At 46.7% G+C, this 18,533-nt stretch overlaps 1 protein-coding gene across 2 annotated transcripts in view; it reads right to left on the bottom strand.

Moving 5' to 3' along the window:
- The window catches only part of LOC105029403 (transcriptional enhancer factor TEF-3), a 30,085-nt gene extending 13,974 nt beyond the window's left edge, over nucleotides 1-16,111 (bottom strand). The window contains exons 1-2 of one of the 2 annotated variants that reach the window (XM_013139032.4): nucleotides 15,374-16,111; nucleotides 11,340-11,678 (exon numbers count right to left, since the gene is read on the bottom strand). In XM_013139032.4, the coding sequence (XP_012994486.2) occupies nucleotides 11,340-11,678; nucleotides 15,374-15,500 (466 nt within the window). In that variant the 5' untranslated portion in view covers nucleotides 15,501-16,111. The remainder of the gene's footprint in view (nucleotides 1-11,339; nucleotides 11,679-15,373) is intronic. The other variant, XM_020056528.3, reaches the window with a different exon arrangement.
- Between the last annotated feature and the right edge of the window lie 2,422 nt (nucleotides 16,112-18,533).

The following is an 18,533-nucleotide window of genomic DNA, read 5'->3' as shown; positions in this document are numbered from 1 at the left end:
CTGGATCAATGGTCGTAGGGCCTCTCAGCTCCCTCCCTAATATAGCACATACACATGAGGGCATGCACGCATGCAAACGCACACAATTTGCAGTATATGTATACATGCACACACATACACACGTTGAGCAGATATATAAAGGGGGACAGAAGTCCTATTCATCTCAACCTTAATCCTAAACCTAATTTAAATGTAATTCTTATCTTAACACCTAACCCTAATCGTAACATTTACCCTAAACTTAAAAAAAATTCCTATTCTCCCCCAAACCCCCATCTGTCATTGTAAACATAACCGTAACTCTAAAAGAAACAACCTAATTTTAAATCTAGCCCCTAATTCTAAACCCTTATTCCACAATTTAATTCCAACTCAACCCTAATCTAGCCCCTAAATTTAAAAGAGCCTTAGCAAGACAAATGATTCTTGTCAGTACTGTTTGTGTATTGAATTCTGGTCCTTACTGGTAATGCACTAGAAGGACAAACACATTATTGGACCCTAACCTTACCACTAAACCCTAACCTAACCACTAAACCCTGTCCTTAATCGCTATTGCAGCTTATACCTTAAACCTAACCCCCAAGAAAATAAAAAAACTTTGGACATCAAATTTCCCTTGTTTTACTATCCTGGTTGGGATGTTCGGTAAACATACACATGCACACACTGGAGAAGGGCAGAGTTGCCATCACCTCTTAAACACAGTCCTTTTCCCCTCACCCCACATCTTTGTGTGAATCAATACAGAGATCAGTGACATCACAGCCTGGAACAACCAGCGGAAGACCTTCCTCACATAGTGATGCTTGGGTCAGAAAACTCTGCTCTACCCCGACTAACCAATCAGAACTCCTGGTCGGGTCGAAGAAAGGCAACCTGAACCCCAAGGTGCCCAGAAACGCTGGCAGGCAATACACATGATCATATTCAATCGGTGTCCCAAATGGAACCCTACTACATTCAGTGCTTTTGAGCCGCAGTGTTAAAGATAGTGCACTATGGTGGGAATAAAGCAACATTTGGATGTAGCCTCCAATTGGCATGCAAAACATGATTTCCACTGCCATCCTCTGAGGCACAGTGCCGGGGATGTGGCTGTAGCAGACAGGACTTGTTCAGACATAACTGTCGACTAATCGGTCTCTTAACAGTTTTAAAATGTAATAGGTGACTACTAGTCCGCAGCAGGCAAATTCATGTGTTAAGGAGACGCAGTTGTAAGAACCAGGGCGTCGCAGTAAATTTGGAGGTGATGGTTTTCTTTGAAGTGGTGTTATGTTCAGTGCAGGAGGGCGATGCTGGCCTCTTCACACAAGCGTGTTCGTGCATGTACTCACGGCGATGCACGCGCATACAAACCCACAAGTTCATGCGCACACACACAGCTGTAGGGCTCCCTTTGTGAGAGGCTTTTGTGGACTTAAACGTCCCTCAGTCTCCATCTGCCCTTGCACATGGCCCAGTCACGGCACCCGTTCACTCTCAATCTTATTTTCATTTTCGGGCTTGGAACTGCTCAAGCATTCACTGTTTATCGGAGGGAGCACTCGCTTGTTGATTGTTTGAGCACTTAAATGCATATATTTTTTAATCCCTTTGGATAAAAAAAAAGTGCTCCACATTTCTGGTGTGCTGGAAGGACGGCAGTTACTGGATATTATGTGACGTTAAAGTCACTGAGTTAACCTCTGGATGCTGCGAAGGTGTTCTGTCAGGCTGAGATTTTTTAAATAACTATTTCCTGACCTCAAATGAGCAAGGCGACTTTATCACTTGGATCCTGAATTGTGGCAATGACAAAGCAGGCACCAGACCACAAAGCAGATACCAGACCACAAAGCAGATACCAGACCACAAAGCAGATACCAGACCACAAAGCAGATACCAGACCACAAAGCAGACACCAGACCACAAAGCAGACACCACACCACAAAGCAGATACCAGACCACAAAGCAGATACCAGACCACAAAGCAGACACTAGACCACAAAGCAGACACCACACCACAAAGCAGACACCACACCACAAAGCACACACACCAGTGTTTTGGTAAAAAGCCGAGGGACAGGGCTAAAGAAATGGAACTATTCTCAAGGTCGGCTATGAATACAAGGACAGATTATAAATTATATCAAAATACAATTTCAATCATGCTTTTCTTGTGTTTGTTGACATTCTCATCATAAGAATTAAAATAATTAACGGATACTTATTTATTTGTATATCCAAAAATTTCCCAGCTTTATTATAGTTATACATCAAACCACCAGTAAATTATCATTTGGAAAGTACATTGTAAGTAAATATATATATATATAATAAATTGAAATTTAGACCACTACACCTAATCTTTGTAACTGCTGATTCTTATGAAAACACTTTGAGATTAGCATACATATAACAGAATTATATAACTACATAAAGCGGACCAATAGTTTCACCATATATGTAATCATTTAGAAATACTGACAAATGTTTATCAGCCCAACAATTGACATTAACCTCTTTAACGCATAAAGAGGGACATTTAGATTTGTGTCAATGTGCTTGTAAAATAATTTGCATTGAAGTAATCTGCAGACGCTCTAATCCAGAGTGACCTGAGTAAATCAAACACACAACCCAGGCATTATAAGTACCGTGCTGTCCCCAATTGAGCAACAAAGGACCAATTTCAGCCATGATTTAAAATTACAGTGATTCTAAAAAGTATTCACCTTTTTGACTTAATCACATTTTATTGTGTTACAACATGAAAGAAAAATTTGTTGTCCAGCAATTTTCAACTCAATTAGATTGAGGTTCTGGCTTTGACTGGCCCAGTCCAAGATATTGACCTTGTTTATAAGCCACTGTAGTGGGGCTTTGGCTGTATGTTTGGGATCATTGTCCTGCAGGAAGATTAATCTTTTCCCAACACCCAGGTCTCTTGCAGGTCTCTATTTCCCAACCCTCTATTCATAGCATCCATTTAGCCCACTATCTTCAAAAGCTTTTCAGGCTCTGATGGACATAAGCTTCCCCATAACATGATGCTGCCGCCACCACGCTTCACGGTTGTGATGGTATACTGAGGATGATGTGCTGTGCTAGGCTTGTGCCAAAGAAAGTGCTTGGGACAAAAGCTCTACCTTGGTCCCATCAGACCATGGAAACTTTATTCACTTGGTCCCCCATGCCTTCTGGAAAACTTATTTGATGTGAGTTGCTTTCCACAATGGCATTCTTTTTGCCAGTCTCTGATAAAAGCCACTTTTATGAAGCACCCAGGCTACTGTTGCAGTATGCAGTGTCTCCCAGCTCTGCTGTGGAAGTCAGTAACTCCTGTATAGTTTCCGTATGACTCTTGGTGACCTTGACTAGAGCCCTTTTCGCCCGGACTCGTTTTTAATGACGGTCTGTTCTAGACAAATTCACGGTTGAGCCATATTCCCTCCATTCCTGAATAATGGAGTTTACTGTGCATCTTGAATACCTTTCTTACATCATATTCCTTAATGCTGCTTTTGAAGAACCTTATTCCAGATTTGCTTTGTATGTTCCTTTGTCTTCATGGTTGATTTTCTTATTTTATTGTACCAACCAACTGCGGGATCTCCCAGAGACAAGTGTATTTAACCAGCAATCGTGTGAAACCTTCATTGCCCACGGGTGGACTATTTAACTATGTGACTTCTAAAGACAATTGGTTGCACCACAGCTAATTCAGGTGTATCATAGCAAAGGGAGTGAACATTTATGCAATCATAGATTTTCTGTTTTATATTTGTAATACATCGAGAAACATTTTCTGATTTCCTTTTTCACTTTGACTTTATGGGCCCTTTTTGTGTTGATCAGTGGCAGAAAGCTCAGATTCATTTTGATTTACTGTTTTAAAACAAAATGTGCAAGGGGGGTGAATACTTTAGAGGCACTGTATGCTCACGTTTCCAGTTCAATTCAGACCATTCTGTATTCGTAAACATTACACCAAGTCATTAATGAGCTGTTAAGAGCTTGGTCTTTATGTACATGTATCAGATGCATCTGCCACTCTTAGAAATGGACGGGTGGCATGACTTTAACAGTATCCAGACCCTAGTGCCAGATCAGATCAGACACTGAGAAGGAACCATTCAGTCACACAGTGATGAGGTCATCATCGTGTGATGGTGTGACCCTGTCCACTGGGAGGGGTCTACAGGAGGTGACAGACAAACAGAATCTGATCTCAGCCTGCTCAGGTCTGGGAAAGCACAACATGTCCTTAAACCGCTTGTCCAGGTTCTGTTTATTCTCTTCACATCTCAGTGGTTACGGTTCGGGTCTCAGATCAGGAAACAAGATCCAGGTATAGTTCCAAGTTTCCCAGAGCAACGCAAAGCAATGGTTAAATCTTCCAACCCCGGGAGCCCACAAAAATCCTCCTCGCCCCACTCCCCCATCAGCTCCGTTTGTCAGGGTCCGGGAAAGGTCAGAGGCATTAGCGCAGGGCGCAGCCTGTGTCACACTAAGGTGCAGCTCTCCCCTCCTTCTCTGTCATAAATCCGACTCCTCTCAGAAGACTGGCCTCCTCTCTAGACCGGCCCTGTTCTCCCTGGTCCGTCCTCCCCAGGGCATTCCTCACATACCAACACAGCCTGCCCATTCCGCCTGCTGCATCAGCCCCATGGGGCGTACGAGGTTGCGCGCGTGCATGGTACACCTACTGACCCCTTGTGCACAAACACTCACACCCTCCCGACGATAAAGGACATCCAGTCACACCCTCCCAGGACCGCCAATCTAGTAGACAGCAAAGGAGCCAGCTGGAGATGCACCAGAGACCGACACGGTCGAAAAATGTCAGTGGTCTCCATGGTCAGGATGTCGTCCGGCCAAACCATCCGACATCTCTGCACTCCAGCTATGAACAGGATCCACCGTCCTGCCAGGGCGTGGTACACACAAACCCCCTCTGTTGATACACAGTGAGCATCACACTGAACACACATCTGCCGGCCATGTGTTTCCCTGCGACACGTGTGCCTCTGTCTGTGGGCGAGAACAAAGGTCACATTTAGGCCGCAGGAATGTGTTGGCAGGGTGCGATTTCCCCTCGGACAGGCTAGCAAGCTGAACGATGTGGCACAGGGACTCTCTGAAGCCAACCGTCCGGCTTAACCCTCCGTGACGACATTTAACACAGCGCGGTCCCTGTAACGCAATGACTGAGTGCTGGTCAAAGATAAGGTCCGTGAGGCGTAGTAATACGTTCGCAGGAGCCATTTCGGCCCATTTCATTTGAATGAAAGGAATCCCGGCCGGGCTGTTGTATCCACCAACCACCTCTCTTATATCAGTTAGTATATATTTTTTTCTTCAACACATCCCTGAATTATTCCCAAATATCCTAACTTATCAATAAGAGAAGGGCTTCATTTCATATCGTTCATCTATCAATCCAGTTTAGATCTGCAGGTTCAGACAGTCGATCAAAACCCTTTATAGAGATATGACCCATGTCATAACCAGATAGACCCTGTCTAACTTCCAGAATCACTTTAGTAGAAAAGGCCCCACTGGTTCTTTGATGTAATTGAGTGGATCCTCTCAGAGTTCACCACAGATTGTAGGGTTACAAAGCCCTGGTCAGGGTTAGGCTCAGCATCCACAAGCACCAATACCCAGAAACACCTTCGATGTCAAGTACTCAACGCCAGTACACGGTTCGGGACACTCAGCAACTCGGCATCCTCACTGTGCCCCAACCACGAAAACACACAACACAAAAGCACTTCATCAAGACTATTCCAGCCACACAGCCTTCTGCCAGCAAATCTCTCACTTTAATGGCAAAGTTGGGACCTGGGTGAGGACAGAAAATATCCATTTATTTTTACTGTGCCTTTCCGCTGATATTAATGAAGGATGAGCTGACAGAAAGCTGCTGCTCTCTGCTTGAAGGGCACTAACTGGCCTGGTGTGATATTGTCCTTAAGACAAACATGTCAACAACGTATAAAACCCTTCCAATTAAGGATAAGGAAACAGATGTTCACTATATGTGTTACAGTGGGAGAGCAGGTGTGAAAGAACATAATGAATGAATAAAACATAATAATCTGTCAGTTATTTGCATAAGACTGGAGCAATATGTCATGATGTATTATTGGTTACTCTATACCATAGGCCTTAGGGCAGTTATCCAACTGTCTGTCCCTCCACCCCATAACACACATAACTCATCCTATGTCTATGGAAAGCCCTTCTACCACAGCGACAGACCGCTAGGGGAATAGCACAATTAGGACCCAGGGAAGCCAGGAAATGTTTACATTTGCACCGCATTTCAAATGGCTGAACGCAGAACAAAAACCAGCCCGATGTGGGTAACGTTGTCTTAATAGGTGAGTTAATAGCTGCGGTGAGTCATAGGCATGATGCCCTGCACTATGCAAGCTATTAGAAGAAAAATTCCATGAACGCATAAGGTAATATGGGACAAAAACATTCCTTGCGATATAGGAATTTACCATGGATTGAAGATGATCCACACGCATGCCATACAATTAATGGTTTCCCATCTCAATGTGGCATTGTTGATGACACTGTCCATGTGTTCAGACAGGACATCCCTGTTCCATGACAACAAGCCCTGTTAAATAGACCTCCTGTTATATTTTCACAGTCACCTGACATGAAGACACACCTACTCTCAACCGCTCGACCTGAGAATGAGACTCGGCTCAGAGTTGAGTCATAGCAAAGTGTCGAAAGGGCTGGTGACCCTGACATTCTGATGATGGGGGGGCTGATGTGAACTTGGGGAACAGCTGGAGGTTAGCTGAAAGGCAGACTTAGCCACTGACAGCCTGACGGACAGACCGAAAGGGGGGCTGGCAGGGCAAATGTGTCTTTGGGTGGGTGTGTGTGCGTGTAGGCAAGGATAGACATGGTAAATCACAGAAATGGCAGAGAACAGCACCTGAGGGCACAGGAAGGTATAAAGACACACACACTAACGCACACAGCCTCCCAATAGAGACAGGTGCAAAACGCGGGTTCCCCTGGAGCTGCCCAACACGCCGCTACCTTGGTGTTTATTTGTCCCCTCCCTCCCCTGACAGGCTCTCAAAGGGTAAACGTCTATTCTGGTATTTGGTTACAGTGGAGCTGCCTTGAACCACGGCTCCGAGTGCATGCCATTCCTAACGGGCCGATGCTCTCCCTGCCACCCATCACCCGCCCCTGACCCCCACTGGGAGGAAGGGGCACCTCAGCGCCCTTCCCCACCCGGCCCCTCCTTCCCCTGACACAGAATGTGACACCTGCCCCTTCCGCTGCGCCTCCATTATTGCAGGCTTTATATGGGGTTTACAGTCCATCGGGGGATGGCCGTGACCTCGCTAGGCCCGGCTAGCCTGGCCTTGAGCATGGCTAGCGGCTAATGGCTAAAGGAGGTGGCGCTGTGACAGGCATGATGACAGACCTCATCTGATAACCGTCTGTCCGCCCCCCCCCCCCCTCCACCCCCCCCCCGCCTCCATTTCGGGCCCCCGGCTTTTCCACCAGCGGTTATCCGGATCGGCTATCAAACAGGCAAACAGACAAGCTATCGGCAGACCATCTGTTATCAGATGTCAATCAGCAGAACAGGGTGAACTGTGTAGACTGGACAGCTTTCTCAAGGGGTCTAGAAGCACTCACTACACTTATACCATTCAACAATCCAATCCGTCTCTGTGTTTGGAACACTTCTAAATAAAATAGTATGTTAGTTCATTTGCATGGGACTACAACTTTTAAACACCAGTGGCATAACATACTGTAAATCTGAATGACAGGGAGCAATGAAGTATGTAAAGTATCTCACAAAAGTGAGTACACCCCTCACATTTTAGCAAATATTTTATTATATCTTTTCATGGGACAACACTGAAGAAATGTCATTTTGCTACAATGTAAATTAGTGAGTGTACAGCTTGTATAACAGTGTAAATTTACTGTTCCCTCTATATAACTCAACACACAGCCATTAAAGTCTAAACCGCTGGCAACAAAATTGAGTACACCCCTAAGTGAAAATGTCCAAATTGGGCCCAATTAGCCATTTTCCCTCCCTGGTGTCCTGTGACTCATTAGTGTGTGAATGGGGAGCAGGTGTGTTAAATTTGGTGTTTAGCTCTCACACTCCCTCATACTGGTCATTAGATGTTCAACATGGCGCCTCATGAGAAAGAACTCTGAGGATCTGAAAAAAAGAATTGTTGCTCTAGATAAAGATGGCCTAGGCTATAAGAAGATTGCCAAGACCCTGAAACTGAGCTGCAGTACGATAGCCAAGATCATACAGCAGTTTAACACGAGATGTTCCACTCAGAACCGGCCGTGCCAGCGTCGACCAAAGAAGTTGAGTGCACATGCTCAGCGTCATATCCAGAGGTTGTCTTTGGGAAATAAATGTATGAGTGTTACCAGCATTGCTGCAGAGGTTGAAGAGGTGGGATGTCAACCTGTCAGTGCTCAGACCATAAACCGCACACTGCATCAAATTGGTCTGCATGGCTGTTGTCCCAGAAGGAAGCCTCTTCTAAAGATGATGCACAAGAAAGCCTGCAAACAGTTTGCTGAAGAAGTTTCCTGTGGTCTGATGAGACCAAGATAAATTATTTGGGTCGGATGGTGTCAAGCGTGTGTGGCGGCAACCAGGTGAGGAGTACAAAGACAAGTGTGTCTTCCCTACAGTCAAGCATGGTGGTGAGAGTGTAAGGATCTGGGGCTACATGAGTGTTGCCGGCACTGGGGAGCTACAGTTCATTGAGGAAACCATGAATGCCAACATGTACTGTGACATACTGAAGCAGAGCATGATCCCCTCCCTTCGGAGACTGGGCCGCAGGGCAGCATTCCAACATGATAAAGAACCCCAAACACACCTCTAAGAGGACCACTGCCTTGCTAAAGAACCTGAGGGTAAAGGTGATGGACTGGCCAAGCATGTCTCCAGACCTAAACCCTAGTGAGCATCTGTTGGGCATCCTCAAACGGAAGGTGGAGGAGCGCATGGTCTCTAAAATCCACCAGCTCCGTGATGTCATCCAGTGGCATCCTGTGAAGCTCTGGTGAACTCCATGCCTAAGAGGGTTAAGGCAGTGCTGGAAATTAATGGTGGCCACACAAAATATTGACACTTTTGGACATTTTCACTTGGGGTGTACTCCCTTTTGTTGCCAGTGGTTTAGACATTAATGGCTGTGTGTTGTGTTATTTTGAGGGGACAGCAAATTTACACTGTTATACAAGCTGTTCACTCACTACTTAACATTGTAGCAAACTGTCATTTCTTCAGTGTTGTCACATGAAAAGATATAATCAAATATTTGCAAAGATGTGAGGGGTGTACTCACTTTTGTGAGATACTGTATGGCTGTGGCTTGTACATACAGGTATGTACAATTGTGGCAAAAAGTATCGGCACCCATATAATGCACAATTTCTTCTAGAACACTGTTGAAATTCTAAAATCATATTGTATCCAATTACTGTCTGAATTTATTTGGTTAAATAAATCGGAATAATTTACTAAATCTTATCTTCATCCTGGTAAAAATCTTAAAATGGCCTGGACAATATTACTTGCTCCTTCTTGAAAAAGACTTCAAGCAGATTTCAAGCATGTGATTCTTCTTTACTTTTAAATGGAACTCACTTGAGGTGAGTTGCACATGGCTGCAATATGAAACTTATTAAACCTGTTTGAAAAGAGAAAATTACTCATATTCGTGTTGTGTCACTGTGTACCACAATGAGCATGGAGAAAAGAAAGAAAACCAAAACCAGAGGAGATCAGACCCAACATTGTAGCCAAGCATGAACAATCTGAAGGCAACAAGTCCATCTCCAGAGACCTGGTTGCTTCACTGCCTCTGCCACATTGAAAACCTGTGGACAACTGAAAACAGCTGTGAGGAGGTATATATATACATATATATTGCTAATACACTACGCATACAGTTACTTTATGTGATAATGTAATACACCGATCAGCCGTAACATAACCACTGACAGGTGGAGTGAATAACACTGATAATTTCGTTATCATGGCACCTGTCAGTGGGTGGGATATATTAGGCAGCAAGTGAACATTCTGTCCTCAAAGTTGATGTGTTAGAAGCTAGAAAAATTGACAAACGTAAGGATCTGAGAGAATTTGGCCAAAGGGCCAAATTGTGATGGCTAGACAACTGGGTCAGAGCATCTCCAAAACTGCATCCCTTGTGGGGTGTTCCCGGTCTGCAGTGGTCAGTACTTATCAAAAGTGGTCCAAGGAAGGAAAAACGGTGACCTGGCGACAGGGTCATGGGTGGCCAAGGCTCATTGATGCACATGGGGAGTGAAGGCTGGTCGTGTGGTCTGAATCAACAGACGAGCTACTGTAGCTCAAATTGCTGAAAATGTTAATGCTGGTACTGACAGAAAGGTGTCAGAACACAGAGTACATCGCTGTTTGTGGCATATGGGGCTGTGCAGCCGTAGACCAGTCAGGGTGCCCATGCTGACCCCTGTCCACTACCGAAAGCACCTACAATGGGCACATGAGCATCAAAACCTGACCACGGAGCAATGGAAGAAGGTGGCCTGGTGTGATGAATCACATTTCCTTTTACATCATGTTGATAGCAGAGTGCCTGTGTGTCGCTTACCTGGAGAACACATGGCACCAAGATGCACTATGGGAAGAAGGCAAGCCGGCGGAGGCAGTGGGAGGCTTTGGGCAATGTTCTGCTGGGAAACCTTGGGTCTTGTTACTTTGACACGTATCACCTACCTAAGCATTGTTGCAGACTATGTGCACCCTTTCATGGCAACGATATTCCCTGATGGCTTTGGCCTCTTTCAGCAGGATAATGCGCCCTGCCACAAAGCAAAAATGGTTCAGGAATGGTTTGAGGAACAAAACATGTTCAAGGTGTTGACTTGGCCTCCGAATTCCCCAGATCTCAATCCAATCGAGCATCTGTGGGATGTGCTGGACAAACAGGTCTGATCCATGGACTCGCAAGGACTTAAAGGATCTGCAGCTAACATCTTGGTGCCAGATACCACAGCACACCTTCAGAGGTCTAGTGGGGTCCATGCCTGGACGGGTCAGGGCTGTTTTGGCAGCAGAAGGGGGACCTACACAATATTAGGCAGGTGGTCATAATGTCATGGCTGATTGGTGTGTGTCTATGCAACAGGGCTCTCTTGGATGTACAGAACAGACTGAGGTAGGGAACCTGTGTACACTGGGCGGGTACCCGGCTTTGTATAATCCGTCATCACATATATGTATGAAATCAGGCACTAGGTGGGAAAGAGGTGGGGCGTACCGTACATCTTGCCCTCGTCGGAGAGGATGATCTTCCTGCGTCCGCAGGGTGGGTAGATGGCCAGGGCCTCCTGGAAGCTCTGCTCGATGTCGGGGCTCCACACACCCTCAGCATCATTCTCCAGAGGCTTGTCCAGAGGCTCGTTCAACTCCTCACTGGTGCCCCCGGGGGAGGGGGCCGGCACCCACTCTGCAGACGTGGTGGGGGGCAGGGGGGGGCCACAGGATAGGGCTGGGGGGGAGCTGGGGGCAGGCGGACCCAGGACGGGGGAAGGGGCTTGTCTTGTGGTGTAGAAGGGGCCTTCTAGGGGCCAAGGGTAGGATGGATCAGGGGAGGCACCTGAGGAACAAACAGAAACATGATTTAGGTCAGGTGAGGATGAGACAAGGAGTGCTAAATAGGAAAACATTACACCAAAAAAGAGCAGAAGAAAGAAATACCTCTTGTAAAACAACAAATGACCATAATACTTGTCAGAAAAGAAAGGAAATTGTCTGAAATTATGTAATAATAATAATTAGAAAGACAGAATGTGACACAAAGTTTTGGCCTAAAGTACCAAAATGTAGAGTGAGTGAGCAGGATGAGACAAGGCAGGCCTGTCCTACATCCACCTGTCCTACATCCACCTGCCCTGTTAGCCTTGAGCCAGTTTAAAACACCCTGTGATGAACCCCTTGGATTAGATTTCTTTTAAGAGTTCATGCTACTCTTCATCAAGGACAATACATGCATAATGCCTGCAATAAGCAGTCAGAATGGTCTACATGGATCATTTAATTGGTTTACCATCATAAAGCTACAAAGACCGGTTCAAAATATGAATTGACTACTATTTAATCTTTCTAATTTCACATCAGTTTAAGGAAGGAAATCTACTGTATCTAACCAATGAGCACCATGTCAGCTGACAGCGGTCATATGAAGAGCACTGTGTTTACGTGCGCTGGTAGATCTCAGACCACATCAGTGTGGAGTTGTTAATCCTACTTGGAAAAAACACCTCAGATCAGAAAATGTGATTATGAAGCCAAGAAAACAAACAGCATAGCACCCAGATGCCAGAGAGGGCAGAAGAGAGGGCAGAGGAGACAGCAGAGGACAGAGGAGAGGGCAGAGAGGAGAGGAGAAAGAGGAGAGGGCAGAGGAGAGAGCAGAGGACAGAGGAGAGGGCAGAGGAGACAGCAGAGGAGAGAGCAAAGAGGAAAGGAGAGAGCAGAGGAGAGGGCAGAGGAGAGAGCAGAGAGGAAAGGAGAGAGCAGAGGACAGAGGAGAGGGCAGAGGAGAGAGCAGAGGACAGAGGAGAGGGCAGAGGAGGGAGCAGAGGAGAGAGCAGAGGACAGAGCAGAGGACAGAGCAGAGGAGAGAGCAGAGGACAGAGGAAAGGGCAGAGGAGAGAGCAGAGGACAGAGGAGAGGGCAGAGAAGAGAGGAGAAAGAGGAGAGGGGAGGGCAGAGGAGAGGGCAGAGGAGAGAGCAGAGGGCAGAGGACAGGGCAGAGGACAGGAGAGGGCAGAGGAGAGAGCAGAGGACAGAGGAGAGGGCAGAGGACAGGAGAGGGCAGAGGAGAGAGCAGAGGAGAGAGCAGAGGACAGAGGAGAGAGCAGAGGACAGAGCAGAGGAGAGAGCAGAGGACAGGGGAGAGAGCAGAGGACAGAGGAGAGGGCAGAGGAGAGAGCAGAGGACAGAGCAGAGGAGAGAGCAGAGGACAGAGGAGAGGGCAGAGGAGAGAGCAGAGAGGGCAGAGGAGAAAGCAGAGGACAGACGAGAGGGCAGAGAAGAGGGGAAAGAGGAGAGGAAAGAGCAGAGGAGAGGGCAGAGAGGAGAGGAGAGGGCAGAGGAGAGAGCAGAGGACAGAGGAGAGGGCAGAGGAGAGGGCAGAGGAGAGAGCAGAGAGAGCAGAGGAGAGAGCAGAGAACAGAGGAGAGGGCAGAGGAGAGAGCAGAGGACAGAGGAGAGAGCAGAGGAGAAAGCAGAGGACAGAGGAGAGAGCAGAGAACAGAGGAGAGAGCAGAGGACAGGAGAGGGCAGAGGAGAGAGCAGAGGACAGAGGAGAGGGCAGAGGAGAGAGCAGAGGACAGAGGAGAGAGCAGAGGACAGAGGAGAGGGCAGAGGACAGGAGAGGGCAGAGGAGAGAGCAGAGGACAGGAGAGGGCAGAGGAGAGAGCAGAGGACAGAGGAGAGGGCAGAGGAGGGAGCAGAGGACAGAGCAGAGGAGAGAGCAGAGGACAGAGGAGAGGGCAGAGGAGAGCAGAGGAGAGGGCAGAGAGGAGAGGAGAGGAGAAAGCAGAGGACAGACGAGAGGGGAAAGAGGAGAGGAAAGAGCAGAGGAGAGAGCAGAGGACAGAGGAGAGGGCAGAGGAGAGGGCAGAGAGGAGAGAGCAGAGGAGAGGGCAGAGGAGAGAGCAGAGGGCAGAGGAGAGAGCAGAGGACAGAGGACAAAGGAGAGAGCAGAGGACAGGAGAGGGCAGAGGAGAGAGCAGAGGAGAGAGGAGAGAGCAGAGGACAGGAGAGGGCAGAGGAGAGAGCAGAGGACAGAGGAGAGGGCAGAGGAGGGAGCAGAGGACAGAGCAGAGGAGAGAGCAGAGGACAGAGGAGAGGGCAGAGGAGAGCAGAGGAGAGGGCAGAGAGGAGAGGAGAGGAGAAAGCAGAGGACAGACGAGAGGGGAAAGAGGAGAGGAAAGAGCAGAGGAGAGAGCAGAGGACAGAGGAGAGGGCAGAGGAGAGGGCAGAGAGGAGAGAGCAGAGGAGAGGGCAGAGGAGAGAGCAGAGGGCAGAGGAGAGAGCAGAGGAGAGAGCAGAGGACAGAGGACAAAGGAGAGAGCAGAGGACAGGAGAGGGCAGAGGAGAGAGCAGAGGAGAGAGGAGAGAGCAGAGGACAGGAGAGGGCAGAGGAGAGAGCAGAGGACAGAGGAGTGGGCAGAGGAGAGAGCAGAGAACAGAGGAGAGAGCAGAGGACAGAGGAGAAAGCAGAGGGCAGAGGAGTGAGCAGAGGACAGAGGAGAGAGCAGAGGGCAGAGGAGAGTGCAGAGGAGAGAGCAGAGAACAGAGGAGAGAGCAGAGGACAGAGGAGAAAGCAGAGGGCAGAGGAGTGAGCAGAGGACAGAGGAGAGAGGAGAGTGCAGAGGAGAGGGCGGAGAGGAGAGAGCAGAGGAGTAACTAAGTCAACAGATTAGGAAACACATCAAATATTAATCACCACCATGCCGTCACTGATAGACTTTGGAGGAGATTAATATCAGGGTTATTTAGCCTCAGACATCTCTACCTTGTCAATCACCTCTATCAACTCAATCACCTCACTACCTACTCAATCACCTCACTACCTACTCAATCACCTCACTGCCTACTCAATCACCTCACTGCCTACTCAATCACCTCACTGCCTACTCAATCATCACACTGCCTACTCAATCACCTCTCTGCCTAGTCATTTACAGTTGAATGCACCAAACACATAAACACATTTTTCGTTTACGGTAGGTGGTTTTTCCTGTTCAGGTAATTAGATCGAAAGGTTTCTTAAAGTATAACTAGGGTTTGGGGTTTTTCCTGCTCTGCTGAGTAGATTGTAAGGTCTCTTAAAAAATAACTAGGATTTGGAGTTTCCCTGTTCAGTAAACTAGAACGAAAGGTTTCTTAAAGTATATCTAGGTTTTAGTTTTTTTTTCTGATCATGTGACAAATGAGGCTTTACAAGATCATTGTTTCTTATCCTCTAGAGGCAGAATGAGCCTTACTATTGCCATTTAAGGCTATTAAAATGGTTATTCAGAATGCAGGGCCGTTACCAGGAAGCTTGGGTCCCCTGAAACTAAATACGCCTGGGCCCCCTCAATTACCCACAACATCGATATTATTACGATCAGTGCCCCCCCAAGCCGCGGGCCCCGTGAATCATTTCCACCTTTCCCCGTGTTAGCAACGGCCCAGCGTGTGTTGATCAGCCTGGTTGTCTGAGCCGGGCCGTCTGAGGGGGTGAGTTGTGACGCGCGGAGGGAGGGAGTCTTGATGAGTCACATATGACTGACTTACATTCTCCATTCAGCCGGTCCCATCTCTCTTCCTCTGAGCTCCCTGTTCCCCGGGAACGGGCTTCCCGTAAACGAGTCGGCCAGTCCAGTACACGCACCCACACTATCGCAGGCAGCCACGCACACATGACCGGCCTCACTCAAACACACACAAACACACACAAAACAAACAAACGAGACAATGCTTCTATTCTGAGGTCACAGGGCAAACTGAGCACACACACCGATGAACATCCATCCACAAACAACACAGGTGACGACTGCCTTACACACACACACACACACACACACACCCACACATTTTCTCTGTGGCCTTTCTGTCTGTCTCTCCCTGTTTTTTTTATGTCTCACTCTCTCTGTTTATCTGTCTCAGTCACTGTCTGTTGCTCTCCCTGTCCGTGTTACAATTCAATTCAAATTTGATTTAACGGGCTTGGGAAACATTTGTTTACATTGCCAAAGCAGAAAAAGGTATAATAAATAACTCACTCTATATCTACCTATCTTTCTCTCTGTCTTTATGTGTTTTTTTTCTGTTGTGCTCTTTGCCTATTTTTCTCTGCAGACTCTTTAGTTTAGGAAGTTTAATAAAATAACTCACGAATGTACAGACTCTGTGAAATCTGAATGCTGCAGCCAACTTTAGGTAGAAAACATGTCCTGTCTGTTGATCGTCCCATTATAGGCCTGAAACTAATGCCCTGTCGCACCACACAGAATTGACTGTGACTGTATTTACTCCAAACAGTTCATCATGGGTGGGCTTTCCAGAATGGAATATCTGCCCCGGCCAAACCTCTGCTGAGGGCTTGTCATAATAACACTGAATCTACTGAGGAGGAAAAACTTTTAGAGCCCATTTCTCAGCTCTGGCAGTGAGCCTTTGTGGTGTGTGTATCTGGGTAACGAGGAGTGGAAGCAACTGTAACTCCAAAATAGTAGTCCAAGATTAATTGAAATGCAATAGTCCCACTGCAATAACAAATAAATAGTCCCAGTGTAGCTGCAAAGAAATAGTCCCACTATTATTACAAAGTAATAGTTTAAATGTAAATACAGTGTAATAGTTCAATTGTAACTACAAAGTAATAGTCCCACTGGAATCCCTAATACTCCAGATGTAATGACAAAGTAATAGTCCCAGTGTAATTACAAAGTAATTGACTTGTTGCTAGAGAAAGAACATATAGTGCACACGAAGGGACATAAACCATTAGAGCATTGGTTAGGTTCCTCACTTAAAGTGTCCAGCAGGGTTAATTGACCTAAGCCCCTTAAATCAGAGGCCCCTTCCCCAGCTCCCCTTTTCCCCAGCTCCCCCCTTCCCCACCCCGGGCCCCTCTCTCCCAGGCCTGCTTGACGGGATTATCCCCCAGCTGGTGCTGTGCTCAGGGGCCCCAGATCCCTTCACATACACACATCATGACATGCACATGCACAGGAAGCAGATATGTGTACTTCACAGAAACGCACACACTTTCAGACAGACCTACACCCCCCCCCCCCCCACACACACACACAAACCCGCACGCACCAACAAAAACCTCCTATGTTCAACACTCAAGCCCTTTGCCCTTCAGTCTTAAGAGGCAACAGCTGCATTAGTTTCCCTGCCCCTGGCACGGAGCCCACTAGCCACTCAGTGTGCCGTTGGCTGGGCAGGAGGCTATAGTCCGCAGGAGGCCGTGCCACAGAGGGCTGAGGTTGGAAGGGTGCGTGGGGGCAGGAGAGAGGGGGTGGCTCTCCCCTGGATACAATCTCCTGTAATCGGCCCCGGAATGTAAAGCCTGGAAACATACTCTCAAATAACGCATTGGCCTTCCTCCCAATGGTCCCTATTCCCTATATAGTGCCCAACTTCTACCAGAGCCCCGTCGGGGAACAATGGGCCTTTTGGGACGTTGTCATTGTGTTCTAGGATCGGTCGTCACGCTGACGGGAAATGGAAAACCATCGGGGGAGTAAGGAACATATCTGTTTGGCGTGTTTTTTGTTGTTCACAAACACGGCGTACAGCTGTAAGCAGGAGATCAACTGTGTCCAATGAGTACACACACACGTGACCTATTTACCAAGGCTGCGGTACATACAGGGGGGTCAGAAAGTCACCTCCCCCTTTCCAAATGTTCACCTTTTGTATCCTTACAGACTGAAATGGAAACACATGAAATCAGACTTTTTCCAGCTTTATTTATAAACACTAACCCATAATATCCAAGTAATATCCAACAGTAAAATACCCTATTTGGATAAGTAAACATTTTGAAAGGGCATGAAGACTTTCTATACCCACTGGATATATATATATATATATATATATATATATGGTTCTTAACAAAATCTCCCTCATGCTTTCTTTCTATTATAAACCAGTTACCAACCAAATTCATTTTCCGTTGTTCATATGGGAAAGTTAAGCAAGAAATCACAAGGGGGCGTGGTCTAGTGGACTGCATAAGTATTAACCCCCCTTTTGACTATTTCAAAAGAACTTGGATGATTCATCTACACAAAATGTTAGAGACATAATGCCAAACTGGATATATTGTGATACACATTTTTTTTTTTACAAATTATTAAGAAATATATAACTAAAATGTAACAGTATCACCCCTTCTTTTAGTAAGCCTCGATTGGTTCAGGAGTCAAACTATTTTATTAAGTACACCTGGCAGACGCTCCTATCCACGACGACATACATGTTCTTATTGTCGTACTGGCCTTTGTGCAGACCAACAGCCAATGAGGTGGTTACCAGTCTCACGCTCCACAAACTGAGCTACTCAAGATCACATAAACACATCATAAGTTTCATGGACCAAGTGTGTGAAAAAAATAGGGATTTACCTCTTTTTTTATGACGACACCTTCCTCTGTCCCCCATAAACTATTTATACCAGGGAGCTATTTTCAAAAGTCTTATAACCTTGCAGTGATTGGCAGATGGGTAACAATAACAAATCTGACATTTCGTAGGTCTTTAACCATGGTAAAGTTAATAATTATACTGTGGATGATGTATTAAACCACCCAGACACATTAAAGATACAGTCATCTTCCAGTACTGAGCTGCAAGTATACAGTGGGAAGAACAAGTATTTGATACACTGAGGTTTTCCCACCTACAAAGCATGTAGAAGTCTGTAATTTTTATCATAGGT

The sequence above is a fragment of the Esox lucius genome, chromosome 19, assembly GCF_011004845.1.
Source record: "Esox lucius isolate fEsoLuc1 chromosome 19, fEsoLuc1.pri, whole genome shotgun sequence".
In the NCBI taxonomy this organism is placed as follows: Eukaryota; Metazoa; Chordata; class Actinopteri; order Esociformes; family Esocidae; genus Esox; species Esox lucius.
This window is presented reverse-complemented; position numbering and strand designations above follow the sequence as displayed.